Source organism: Numenius arquata, chromosome 9 (assembly GCF_964106895.1).
Source record: "Numenius arquata chromosome 9, bNumArq3.hap1.1, whole genome shotgun sequence".
Lineage (NCBI taxonomy): Eukaryota > Metazoa > Chordata > Aves > Charadriiformes > Scolopacidae > Numenius > Numenius arquata.
The window spans coordinates 51,548,855-51,563,239 of record NC_133584.1 but is presented as its reverse complement, the minus strand read 5'-3'; the positions used below and the strand labels follow the sequence as shown (position 1 = coordinate 51,563,239).

The 14,385-nt window shown below is 37.1% G+C and overlaps 1 protein-coding gene across 5 annotated transcripts in view; it reads left to right on the top strand.

Moving 5' to 3' along the window:
• Window positions 1-14,385, top strand: part of PUM2 (pumilio RNA binding family member 2) — a 71,473-nt gene that overhangs the window by 44,843 nt on the left and 12,245 nt on the right. For 3 of the 5 annotated variants that reach the window (XM_074153739.1, XM_074153743.1, XM_074153742.1), the window contains exons 11-13: window positions 2,305-2,448; window positions 3,493-3,774; window positions 8,521-8,757. In XM_074153739.1, coding sequence (XP_074009840.1) covers window positions 2,305-2,448; window positions 3,493-3,774; window positions 8,521-8,757 — 663 coding nt within the window. The remainder of the gene's footprint in view (window positions 1-2,304; window positions 2,449-3,492; window positions 3,775-8,520; window positions 8,758-14,385) is intronic. The other 2 variants (XM_074153741.1, XM_074153740.1) reach the window with 1 other exon arrangement.

Below are 14,385 nucleotides of genomic sequence, written 5' to 3'. Positions count from 1 at the left end.
TAAGTACAAGTTGCTTCCATTTTTTTAATTCAGCAGTCATACTAGTAAGTTATTTTAGAAATTCTAAAGTTAATGTATTAAACTGCATTAGTATTAATCCCGGTAAATCTAGTTGATGCAATTCTGTGTAAGTTATCTTTTGGGTTCTTTTTTTTTCCCCAAGTATTTCACATTGGAAAATAGGCTTGTTTACGTGCGGGTCTGAAGTCATATAAAATGCTGTGTATTAGTTTCAGATGAGCGCAAGGGTGTAAATATATGGTCAATCCTTTTTTAGGCAGCTGTAGCATTATCCATGGGTTTGAACATTTGAAGAAGGAGGGTAGGTGGACAGGGTAAATACTGGTAAGTATTAGCCAATTCTGAGTTCTGAAAAGGGGGCTTTATATGACAGTAACAAGTGGTAGGACCAAGATGGTGTTATCAATTGATGCTAGGAGTAAAAACAGAAATTATGTAGGTGCTACTAATTAACATTGTTAATGTCTGCAGGAACGTATGTGGTATTATAAAGAGTTTTCCTACTGTGTCACTAATCTTCTAATAATCTCTGCAGAACTACAGCAGTCACTCACCTCTCCCTACCTTGGGAATGCAGCAGTCTTTCTTAGTGGGGAAGGTGGTAGAGCAGCACAGCACCATTTTGTAGGTAGAAGGGGCAGTGGCACCTATAGCAAAGGTTTCCTAACCAATTCAGCTGTAAGAACAAGTTTCAGACAAACGTGGTGGAGGACAGCTGTCTTCCTGTGCAGCTGGCGGTTAAGAGGAGGTAGATGCACCTGGAATGCAGAACAGGTAGTGAGCAGTGAGATCGAAGAGGTTTGGAATGATAGAAATGACAAGTATTCATAACCAGTATAGTGCATTCATCTCCAGAACCATGAATTGAACCTAAAGATCTGGATTTTCATCGCTCTTCTCCTGTTCAGTTAATATCTGGATCTCCTTTGTATCTTCAGATCTTCTTAGTGGGAGAGAATTTGAACCTGTGTCTCTGGCTTCCCTGCAGAGAACCGTAGCCACCAGGCCAGTAGGTGGATGGTGTCTCCAGCTCCAGTTTTAGAGCAAGGCATCTAGGCAGAAGAGATTACACAGTTTTAGAAATTGAGGAGGAGAAAATATGACTTAAAAGCCTGGTGATTGAGGTGCTCACCTGGAATTAGAGGCCCAGATCTTTATGTTCAGGTCCATATTTATTTCAGAGAGAACTCTGCTAGACCTAGTTCTGAACATACATGGAAACTGACTTAAAATAGTATGCAGAAATCTCGGTTCTTACACATACAAAAATAGATGTGTGATTTTTGCAATCTTGACTTTTTTCTTAATAGCATTAGTGTATATTTGAACATGGGAGGAGTATTGAAATTTTCTTGGGTTCTAATTTATTGCTTTTATAAAGAATATTCAACTTAAAAATTAGACAGTGTTATCGTTTCATTGTCAGCACCCTTTTCTTTAGAATATCCTATTGTTTTCCATATTTTAGGGATTCTTATTCCGGTTCTTCTACTTCATTGTAAAATGTCAGAGCTTTAAAATTAATGCTCTTGCTCTTGTTCTAAATAAAGGGATTTTGGTTTTGTCTCTCTTCCTTTCCTTCATTCATATCTTGTATTCTCTTTTCCTTCCTACTGCTTGCTTTTCTCCTTTTTCAGTCCCTCCTCCTTTTTCTCCCCCAGTTCCAACTCTTAACTGTCAGCTGAATTAAATTGTACTTGGATTACAGTCTTTTTTTTCTGTGACACTGACTGGTGCCAGGTATTCCTGCGCATAGAGCATTCCTTTCCTAATGTGTTTTTGTAGATGGACTTTGAAGCATCGCTAGATGATGTATGGAATTGCCAAACTTGCATTTAGCTCAGCCCTTTAATTGTACAGATTTCAATACATTTTCCGTGTACAAAGGAGTGCGAGAGAAATGTAGAATGTCTTAAATGGCTAAAAGAAGTTGATTTGATAATGATCCAAATGCGGCCAGTTGTGGTGTTCCTCTGCCTTTTCACTATGGTGTTAGAAATTTGCTTTTTTTAACCTTGAAAATAAAATTCAACTTAGGCTACTAAATGCAGCTGTTGTAGTTTTAAAAAATTATGCAGAGCATTCCTAAATAAGATTTTGTCACACTGTTTTATGATGGTCACTGTTTTTCCTTTTGACGTCCAGTTGAGGTTCTGAGGCAAAACGGCAGAAATGCTGTTTTCCCCCTTGTAGTTTGTTGTCAGAGGATTTCAAGGAGAGCAGAAATGCTGTCTGAGACTGAGACTATCTGTACTACTAATTCTTGTCTTCTGTGTCGTGTAGGCTACCAAGTACTAGCTCCCACTGCCTATTACGATCAGACTGGTGCCTTAGTAGTAGGCCCTGGAGCGAGAACTGGCCTCGGAGCACCAGTCAGATTGGTGGCCTCAACTCCTGTTATAATCAGTTCTGCAGCAGCACAAGCAGGTACGTATTTGATCCTGCATGGAGATTACTTCCACTTTTATACCGAATCTTAATATCAGTGTTGATTCATTAGTATCTGGTACTCTTGATATGTTTTGTACTCATCTGTGACGTTTTCTAGTTGTAAAGGATATGCCGTACACGCTCACTTTCTTATTCTGTCATCTCCCTTCCTCTGAGAGACACTGCTGTTTCTCAGAGATGTACCTTTCCTTTTTTAATTTGAATTTACAGTCTTCTCCCCATACACAGGCATGTTTCTGCAAATGTTGTTGCTTGTCAGATATGAACATTTTCCCCTTTCGTCTCCCCATGCATATAACATGCACTTCTCATCAGTCCTCTGAATGGTGTCCTCTAGGAAGCATCATTTCATTGCTTCGGCCTGGCAGAAGATGATGGAGTGCTCTGGGGCCTTGCTGTGTTTTTCTCCTGAAAAGTGTGGCAAGGAAAAAAACTAGAGAACGAACAGCAGAAGAGGAGAATTAGTTATATCAAAAGTCTCTAGTTTTCTTTTTCTCTTTTTATCAGTAAGGTCTGGTGGTACTTTACTGAACCATTGTATTTATTGCATTTGTTAAATTAAAATCCAAAATACAAACACCAGATTAATTAAATTAATTTGTTCAGAAAATTAGATTTTAAGTTAAACTATAAGCTGCTTTCTCTATGCAGAACTCACTCCTGACATTAGTAGCTGAAGAGGTCTTTGAATGACTCTTAGCTGCAACTCTGCTATTGCAACTGGATATAAAAGTACAGTTCAGTAAACAGTAATGTCTGATATGTTTACACTGAAAATTCCCTCAATTACGTTGACAATTCTACAGCCTTGATTAGCCTACAACATTATGCTGGTTTTATTTTTTTTTTCCTGGGGTAATTAAGACTGTGTAATACTATAAAATCTCTTTTAGTCCTTTAATATGTGAATTTCTGCTTGTTTAAGAGGGCTTCGAGAAAATACAATTTAGATCTGAATCGTCCATTTGCCATCAGCAATGTTTGCGAGAGTAATTATGATTGAAAACATGTGTTTTACAGCTGCAGCTGCTTCAGCTGGAGGAACAGCAAACAATCTCGCGGGAGCCACGAACGGGCTATTTCGGCCACTTGGTGCCCAGCCACAACAACAGCAACAGCAAACAAATAGTAGCCTACAATCCAATTCATTTTATGGCAGTAACTCTTTGACCAGTAACTCCCAGAGCAGTTCCCTTTTTTCCCATGGTCCTGGTCAACCAGGAAGCACATCCCTTGGCTTTGGAAGTAGCAGCTCTTTAGGAGCAGCTATCGGCTCCGCACTTGGTGGATTTGGCTCATCAGGTAGGTTATTAATATAGTGAGGAAATTCTGTGAGACTTCTGTGTTAAGCAAAAAAATGTATCTTTATCCAGCCATATTATATACACATACATTTCTAAAAAGAATGCAAAAATAGGTTACTCAAGTTTAAAAAAAAACTATAGGGGAAGAAAAGGGTTTTTTTTAAACTTCAGTTGGGCTCTGTATGTGAGATGCATTTTTAAAGAATAGTCGTAGATATCTCCAAAATACTTTTCCATATTGATGATTGAACTCTGCCCCAGAGGTTTGTTATTTGTTTTAGTAAGCTTTTTCTTATTATTATATTCAAGGAAGTCTTCATTCTCTGTTTAAAATAACAATTGATGACTTTTGAGATATGTATTCTTTTGTTGTAATTTTCATGTCAGGAAAATCCCTAATTTTTTAAAAAATTAAATAGAATATGACTTTCTAAATTCGATCCAATATTGAAGTGTTTGTTTCCATAACATTTTTAATAGAATTTATAAAATGGGAAGACTTAATGCCCGAGAACAGTCCTTGTTAACTTCAGTAGGTTTAATCGTGGATATATTTGAACTCAAGTTTGGGGCCTTAAATTATTTCAGCAGATACTCCTGAATATTATCAATCTGTTTGTGTTTAAAAAAAAAAAAAAAAAAATTAAAAGTCAATGTTGCCGTCATATTTCTGTTCCATAGCAGAGATTTCTTATTCTCACAGTTTTTAAACATGCAAGGTAGGTTTTCTTATGTTTCAGTATTAGTAAGGAAAGATAAATATATTTTCTAAAGAATATTTCCTTTTATTCATCTCTTAAGTTACACCACTGAATTGCCTATTATCATTATTGTTATTATTATTTTAATGAAATCAGTGGAGCATGTTTATAATCTTGTGTATCTTGCAGATGGGTAGAAATTGGGGGAAATCTAGGAACTCTTAACAGTATTCTTTTCAAAGTTAAATGCCCCAAGGGAAATAATTAAAAAAAAAAAAAAATTTTGTTCTAAAGAAAGATCATTGCAAGATAGCTTAATATGTGGAAAAACAAAAGGAAAAGCATTCTCATCAGTGTTAAAACATGATACCTGGTGACATTAAATATACTGTGTACCAGTGCAGTGTTGTTTTTCTTAAAATAATCTGAAAAACAATTTACTTTTACAAAACTAATGCTGGGAAATCCAGAATCAAGTTTTACACTGGTCCTCTCTAGTATCTGATTTTAAAGAGTGGGGTAGGAGACTCTTAACGTACCATCTTTAATTTAAAAACAAAACAAATAAAAAAAATAGTAGAGGCTACCCAGTCATGTAGAGCTTCTTAATTTTCCACAATACCACAGTAGGTAAATCTTCCTTAAGCAGTAATTGTGCTATCCAAGTACTGGGGTTTGTAATACAATTTGTCCTGAGCTACCTGTAGGATTTCAGTGAACTCTTAGCAGCTGTGTTCCACCCTAGGTACAGTTTCATTTCACTGATAGATAATGATCATAAGTATATCTGCATGTTTAATGCAGTGCGCCCATTTTAAGTCTCTAGATAGAATAGTTTTAAGTCATAAAAGTCTTTATCCAGTGTTATCACAAGGGCCTCCCTAGAATACAAATTTTAGCTGTGTATCTACTTAAGAAGAATCAGCGTAGTTCTTTCTGGCACAGGAGATTAAGCCTTTTTCTTGTAACAAAGGGCAGTTCCAGAGCTTTGTCCAAAGCCTTCAGCATAGACAGCATATGCTGAATTTTTGCAGCAGTATCCTAGGTGATTTAATTAGCATGGTAGTTTCCACAGGGAAGCAGGAAGCCTGTGCTTTTGCAGTTTGAGAAGTGCTGATGAAAGGTGCTATCTAAACCCGAAATATTTTTAGTATTATTGGAATAAAAGTATATTGAAAGTGCCCGTCTGCCAAGTGTAAATTGTATTTGCCATAATAGCCATTTAAAAATGCTTCCTGATGAATTTTTTTAAGGACTTCCTGAGCTGTATGTAAATACAAATTGAATTGCACAGATGAATGCTTATACAAATGGTGTTAATGCATGGTGAGGCAAATTAAAAACAAGTTTAATTTTTTATTTGCCAAAGTTTCAGCTTCTTTGTAACTCCCCTCAGTGTGTTGTAAAGGTTGAATTTCAGTTAAAATGTAGCCCTGAAGACTGACAGATGGCAATACAGATCTTGCCTTTATGTTTTCAGTTGTTGCAGTGAAAGAAAAAAAAAAAGCTCTGCAAAAAATTCAAAGATGAGCATGTTCTTTCTGAATGACTGAACAATAAAGCAAAAAACCAGGAAGGGGCGAGCATACCATATAAATGACTGTATGTACTTTACAGTCTCTGCTCTTTTATTATAAAGTTATTCATACTCCATTTTAAAGGTTGAGTTACTGCAGCTTAACAGGTAACTAAGAATTAGATGACCTACAGCGGTGAGGAGGGATCAGCTAATTCAAATTGTCTCCTGGTTTCTGTGAGCTTTGCTTGTGTGTGTGTGAAAATGCAGCTCAGCTGGTTCACGGTAACTTGTTAAGCTGCAGTAATTTAGCTGAGTAAGAAACCCTGAAAGCAGGCTAAAGTTTGCTTAGCTTTTTTTCGTAGTTGGAAAAATAACAATCCCATCATGTAGTGTTGTATTAACATTCACGTGGTTCACCAGCTGAGCCAGAACCTGTAGAGCTGCTCTCAAATCTTGAGATTTCTTTCCACTGTTGCCTTAATTTGCTCTTCTGATTTCTCACTCTCAGTCTCCTTGCCTAGTTAGGCCAGTATCTTTTCCTTCTAGCTTCTCCTCCAGTATGTCTGTCTTCCCAGTCCAGGCAACATTTATCTCCTGCTTCCCCCTCCTCCTCCTAAGTACTGTTTCTGTTTCTGCTTGTATTGTGTGATGTTCCTATCATCAGCTCACTATTCCAGTCTTTTTGCCCTACAGTCACATATACCATCTACAGCCTAACTTTTCTTCAGATCTGCTTCCTTTTCATCCTCAGTCCCGCTGGTTTTGAAAGTGCTTGCCACTTCTCTTGCAGTCTCCCTGTTGGCTTCTTTGTCTGACCTTTCTCTCCTCCTGGTTCTGGTTTCTTTTCCTTTTTTCTTTTTTTTTTTTTTTTTCTTGGTCTATTTCTTGTGTTTGGTTTTTGTCTCCTCTGCATTTGAAGTCGAAAATTTCCTTCCCACACTGCCTGATGGGCCTTTCGAACACAAGCTGGGATCTTGGACAGCAGTTTCAGAGCCCGTTTTTTGGCATAGCACACAGAAGCCTAGAAGTTCAATTGCAGGGAAAGCCTTTATCAGCATCTCAGATGTGCCGTGTACAGACAGGAGTTTTAAGTTTTCAGCTATGAGTCTGTAGCAGACCTCTGCTGAACCTGGATGAACTGTGATTTTGCTAAGATTTTTAGCTCAATCAAAGAGAGCATGAAAACAAAGGTCCTCTGTTGCTAGCGCATTGCTCCAAGTACATGAAAGCATTAACTTCTCAAACAATAGGTAGACAGATTATTTTGCTATGGATAAGGCATCTTTCCTTGCCTGTTTTTCTGAAACCACGGTGTTGTTTGGGCAGAACTTCTTTGAAGAATTTGGTCCAAGCAGGTACCTGCCATGAAAAGTATTGGCCAAGTTGTTAATCTAAGGAGAAAACTAATTAGTGTCTTCAAATGTGAAGTATCAGGCGACCTTTATATTGGCCTGTGCTGCCGGCTTTAGTGGAAGGTGCCTGACGAGGGTAAAGATTATGGAAGTTTAAATTCTGGCCTTTTCCTTTTTCAGTTGAAGTGGAAATTACTTTTCCAAATTCATGTTAAGAAGCATCTCTGTTACCAAAATATCCATAATCTTGGTTTTGTTCATGACTATAATAATGTTCCAGTGTTTAAAGTAGGCACTCTAGTGTAATATTTCACGAGTATGCAACAGATACCAGAATTTAACATTTCTAAAAACTTTTTCTTGTTCTCCTAATTTATCCTAGACTGTTCATCACCCCGCTGAATGATGCTGTGCAGGATAACCAGTCCTTCATAATACACTGTTATCCAAAGCTGCTAGTCTAATTGACTTTCAGAAATACTGGTAGCAGTAAAATTACATTTTCAGTTTCTCACCTTAATTTTCCTATCTCTGCTCTGCTTCTCATGTTCTTCTTAGCCTATCTCTCCTTTATATCTTTTCAAAACGCTTCTTTGAGAACCATAATTCTCATAGGGAATTTTAAGTAGTCATTTTTTTCCTACAGGTGAGGGGTTCACAAACAAGAGAATGTTCAGAAACAGCTGAACAGCCATATAGGTTATTTTCTGAACCCTTAAACAACAACCACCAGTTGTCTCTAGCCTTTTTTCTGAAATCAAGTATCGACATCTGACTAATAATTAGTGGTGGAAAAAAATTTATCAAAGAGTTTAGTGGAAATACTTTTAGAATCGTTTACTGTGTAAAGTGACAGTGTTATCGAATCTCATAAATTCCATGTTTGTCCCAAAGCCTGAAGCCAGCTGGTTAAAACAGAGTACTGCAATGTTACTGTGAGAAGTCTAGAATGAAATGTTGAAAGACGTGGGCATTGGTGAAATTACTTATCAGTGGTATGTTTATACCCACTTAGATTTACTTAAAAGCATGTATGATTATCACAGTAATTGTCTTTGTCATAACGATTGCTGTAATTATTGTGATCGCATCTGTTGTTGCCCAGCTGTAGTTGGGGATAGGTTTTATTCAGTTGACACTGTGTAATTAGGGTCTTTTTATTTCTTCTTCAGTTGGCAGTTCTGCAAGTAGTAGTGCCACAAGGAGAGATTCTCTATCTACTAGCTCTGACTTGTACAAAAGATCTAGTAGCAGCCTAGCACCCATAGGGCAGCCTTTTTACAATAGTCTGGGATTTTCCTCCTCTCCAAGTCCAATAGGCATGCCTCTGCCAAGCCAAACGCCAGGACATTCACTTACGCCACCGCCATCACTTTCATCACATGGATCCTCATCCAGTTTGCATTTAGGTAAAAAAAAAAAAATATATAAAAAAATCAAAAAACAAAAAAACCAAAAAAACACTTTTTGTTTGTATGTGTGTATGTATTTCTATGTGTAAAATATATGTTGCATAAGAGATGTCACGTTACCTTTGCTGTTGAACAGTTTTGTAATGAAGAGGGGCCGTTCCTCAGAGGTGAAGAGCAGGCTCAGATGCTCGCTGATTTACAGCAGAGGGCACTCAGCCTTTTGCAGTTTCGGGCCAACAACTGATTTTTCTTCCCTTGCAGAAGCCTGATAGAAAGCCCAGTAAAAGACTTATTGGTGGTCCTTTTTGTATTATGTTTCTACAGTATGACAAGCAAAGGTGCATTACTTTTATTTCTATTTCAGTGTATTACCACTTTAAGGACTTTTTTAAATGATACTGCTTTTAACAGTGAAGTTGAATTTCACTACTGCCCCTTACCATGATAGAGTAGAAAAGCGAGCAAAGCTCTCAATGTAAAATGTATTGAAAGGCGATTTTTGAATCGGTGAGCCTCCTACCTCATGGCTCAGATGCTTTGCCAGGAAGAAAATCTTTTATCACCACACTGGTGGAAAAAAAAGAAAATGCATTTCTGAAAGAAGTAGCAAAGGCTTTGTCAGTGGTGGTTCTCTGTTATCGGATGTATTTTTTAAGGAACGATGATAGTAATCTTTCAGAAATTTTTTGAGCTGGTTATATGACATGGGAGCTCAAACTTTTTAAAAAAAAAAAAAAAAAATTAAAAAGAATCTAAATAAACCCCACCACAGCCTATAGTATATTTACAAGAGAGTGCCTCTAACATGAGGTTACTTGATAAACTTTCCCTTTTTTCGCTGCAAATATTTGTGGTCGTTTAATTTGGATGCTAAAATCATGCAATGGAACTGGATGTGATTTCAAGATTGAGTTGCCTGTTGCTCCAGTAACTATTCAGTGCACGGCTTTGTGCATGTAATAGGCAACCTAATCCCCTCTACTTCTGTTAGTGCAAATAAAACAGGACAAAATGTAAAAGTGCCTGCCAAAATACACTTCAAGGGAGAAATGTGTGAGTGATTTGTATAACGAGGTTAAAATTAATTTAAATATATTACATTTACAGTTCAGTATCGCCTTCACGGTTAAGTGCTGAATACCCGAAGTAAAACTGGGCAAGGGGATGTTTCAGCACGTTTTATTTTTTTTTACTTACCTTTTTTCCTTTTTCAGGTCTACAAAGTGCACCTTTGGGCTGAGACCAAGCATGGAAAGTTTCAGCCCAAATGGAGGCTTTTGAGAAAGTTCTGAACATCTGACAATGGGGTTATCATGGAAATCTTTTTCTTTCTTTCTTTTCAAAGTACTCTCACAATAGTTTTCATATTACTGAAAACTATACTCAAACCAAATTTTGGAAGGCATTATCTAAAATTCAAAACATATAAAGTTTTGTGTTGTTTCACATTTGATAAATGGTAAAAAGACTTTTTTCAGCTCTGAGAAAATAAGCTGTGATCAGTATAGAGGGTGACCTCTATTGGCTAAAATTGTTTAAATATTGTTTTTAATCTATTTCGGACTGTTTGGCAGTGTGAACTAAGCATAATAGTTTGTCAAAATCACGTACTGGATCAGTGTGTAAAGGCCAGAATGTACAGTTGTACTCTGAAAATTGACATAACCTTGTTGGCTTCCAGCGTCTTCCAAATGAACTGGACCTTGATTATGGGTAAAGTTTTTACTACCTTACCAGATCAATCTGAAATTTGGAAATTGAGGTCTTCTGGATTTTTGCCTTCACAGAAACGCAGTAAAATATTATTATTTTTTTTTAGCATTTTCTGCACTCTGCCCTGTGTCATATCTTTGCGCAGTTACATCCAAGGTGCACCATCGCAAAAAGCTGAAGGCTATTTCTGCAGTTAATTGTTTGTCCTGTTAAACTTATTCTGGTGTGTTCATCGACCACTCTTGGAAGCCTTTGTTTTGTTCTCACGTATTAAAAAAAAAAAAAAAAAAAAAAAAAAAGGCAGAGCTTTCTCACCAAATGAGAAATTATACCTGAAATCAAACAGGGAGTATATTTTAAGAAGGGTGCGATTATCACGTAGTCACTTTTCAGAGTAGAACAACATTGTAAGGTCATGTCTGCATGCAGTTTCCATTGGTATTCTGATAATGCCTGTCAAATCCAGCTCTCCCTCCACCTTCAAAACTTGTCCTGCCTGCTTGTATCAACAGGTTCAGCTAAGTTTAACTTCTGTTTTAAAATGGGCATCAAACTCGGTTGCTCCTGTTTCAGCCACCAGAGCACTAGAGCACAAAACTGGGAAAGGGTGCATGGATTTATAACCCCTTTGTCAGACACTGCTGCAATTTGTAGCTTAAGACCAATTTCCCTTTTACAAGAAACTTGTGGTATTTTACTGTTTTTTATCTCTTCTCACCAACTGTTATCCAACATCCTAAAATAGGAATGTGCCGATTGGTTTGTTCTAGTGTCAGTTTTCCTGTATTTGAAGGGATTTGTCAGTTGTCTGTAACTGCTGCTTTACTGTAATCAGTTGGAGCAGTAAGGTCATGAATTTGAACTACCCTTTCACTCCCAGGGACAAAAAACTGCAAGAGGAAGTATTTTTCCTATGTTATAAAAAAATCCTTTTAGACTGGTAGTGCTTACTCTGTCTGATGGTACGTTGCAGCGTTTTAAGGGTTTGGTGTAGAGTAGGATTTTTAAAATCTGGGCTTTTGGAGGTAATTCTTTTCTGTGTGTTGCAAGCCAGTTTGGTTAGTAGTTTAGATGTTGTTTTATCTTCAGAAGTGGTCAGTCATTCTGGGTAGGAGTAGAAGCCCCTTGGCAAGACAGTGTGGGGAGCTTTGCGTTGCCTGTGCTGCGTACCTACTCTGTAGGGCTTCCGTAAACCAGGCATAAGAAGCATTGATTCATAAAATACACATGCATACATATGCATATACGTGTACATATATGTATGTGTAATTCTGTTTTCCATATGAAGATGAAATGAGAGTGAGATGAAGCTACTTTTTCACAGATGAACAAATATTTTGCAGAAATCAAGTTTAAAGTGTTTATATACTCACGTCATTTACTAGACAATAATACTGCTGTTTTATGTCTTAGAAATGATTGAAGAAATACTTTGGTTGTAAGTACTAACAGACTAATGCTATCAAAATAAATGTGCTTATGTTTAGTCTTTAATATTTTCTCATGTTCTCCTTTACAATAAATATGCTATGTTAAAGAGTTAGTAATTTAACATGCTTTGTGTCCTTGAAGCTTAGTTAGGCTCTGTTGTAGATGGTCTATATCGCCTTTATTTCTCTGTGCCTCTTCGTCCCTATGGACTAGCCACAGGGATTTAGGTTCAATTAAGCTGTAAAACTACTTAATATTATTCATTGCACTGGAGATCTTTGTCTTACGAGATCAGCAGTGATAGCCAAGTGATTATCTGAAGAATGAACTGCACACTTTATTCCCCAGCGGTTTGTAATTCTGTGGCTACACTGATGCCTGATAACAGTCTTCTAAATTTTCAGTGTTTGCAGAAATGTTTAGACTAGGTGCTTTGTTACATAGGGTATGTTCCTCAAGTAATTTATAAGACCTGGTCTGTTACCTTTCTAGTTTGGAATCAGAATCTCTAAAACAAGTGTCCTGAGGTCTTGAAGAGCATGGGGATGCGGTATACTAACCAGGAGGATTTGGGTAACTAGAATTCAGATTTCAGTTTTCCATTTCTAAGCTGTTCACACTTAAAATTTTCAGGAAGGAGACGAGGTGTCCTTATGTCCACAGTAATGCTTTGGTGGTTTTGGACTGAGAAAGTAATGAGTACAGTATTTCAGAAAATAGTCCATTGTATACAAGAGTAGATCTGCATAGTAAGTACCTATGACAATATGCTTTTATTTTGAGGGTTTTACTATTTTTCAAATCTGCAAAGTTGCCAATGAGCTCTAGCACTGCTGTAATAAAAGGTTACATGAGAAGAAAAGCTTAATTACCTATTAAATTACTGGGGTTTTTTATAATAGTGTCCAGGGTTTTACAAGGTTAAGCTTTCTGTGTGCTTTTGAAATATGACAGGTTCTTCTAGGCATGATGGATGTGTTTTCAGCCTTCCTGAATTATGATCCTGCTTAACTTGATCGTCCTGAGTAGTTCCACAGGCCAGACGGGAGTCTCCCAGTCGCAGCGTAGTCGTTTTACAAGTCTGAAAAAAAGAGTTCCCAAATTAGACTGAAGAAAGGCTTGATAATCCTGAGTGTGAAATCTATTGTATACGTGCAGTTCTACTACACATACATAGCATATTTGTTAAACGCTACCAAGTTTCTTAATTTCTCTTTTAACTGCTGGACAAATTGTCACATTTAATTTATACTTAACATGAAGGCTCACTTAAAAAAAAAAAAAAAAGCTGAAACAATTCCTGATTCACATGTGCATTTCCATGTCAGTGTATAGTAATTAGAGCTGTGCAGTTTGTGAGCGTATCGTCAAAACTACCCCATTGGTTCCTGGCATGGAATTGAGCATGTGATGAGTGGAGCAATAGAGATACAGAGATGGTACCGCAGGAAGGCAGCCTGTAAGACTTCCTTTTAAACGGGCTTTGCTGCCCTCTCGCGGCACTAAATAGTGTTACCACGCAGCATTCACAGGCAAGGTTGCATTTCATTCATATATTTAAATAATCTAGATGATAAATACCATCATTTCAGATGCGTAACTTTTTGTTCTGTAGAAGGCAGTTCCTAGAAGAGAAATGACTGTAGAGCATCGCTCTGCATCCTGCTTCACCGGCAGAACGTGGGGTTTCTTTTTCTCTTTTGGTCTGTTAGTATCATGTTGCTGTTGGCTCTTTCCTGGAAATAGTGATTGTCAACGGAAACTAAAAACGATAGTGGAAAAAACCCTTGATTTTTCTGGCTGTAAATAATTAAGAGGTTTTAATTTAATTTAAAAGAAAACCTAGTGGTTTTTAAAAGGTGTGGTGGGGCATAAAGTATTTACTGATTCTTTACTGATTCTTACCACTGAATTTCGAAAACTAATTGTGAAATAAATACTAATTATTTCTCTTTTAGGGCATAATCCTATACAGTGCAATAAATGTCATGCTTGATATGTCTTGCAGAGCACTAACATCTCAGATTCTGGTATTGCAATTTGACCTTTCCAAAAAGATACCATTAATCCATTCCCAGCCCACTGTAACACTGTTGTTGCCTGGCCTTATAAATACTTGGAGCCAAAAGAAGGCTTGGCTGGGGCACTGTCAGCTGATTTCCTTTTTTTTTTTTTTTTTAATTGATTTTGTAATAGAGCACCATTCAAACAGCACATACTGCAAATTGTTTTAAATTCAAATGTAGATATTCCTTCTGTTGACTTCGAAAGGGCTTTTGGTTACTGTGTCACTTTCTAGATAATTTGTAGGGAAACTGAAAATGCTTTCCTTTTCCAATTCATAGTTGGTAATTTTAGGCTGTGGGTTTTTTTATTTTTTTAAAGTAGTAGAGTTGAGGTTTCTAGGTGGGAATTGTCTTTGAATATTTCTGCTTGCAGTATAGTAGCAGTATCCCCTTTAAAATCATACTGTAGCTGGGA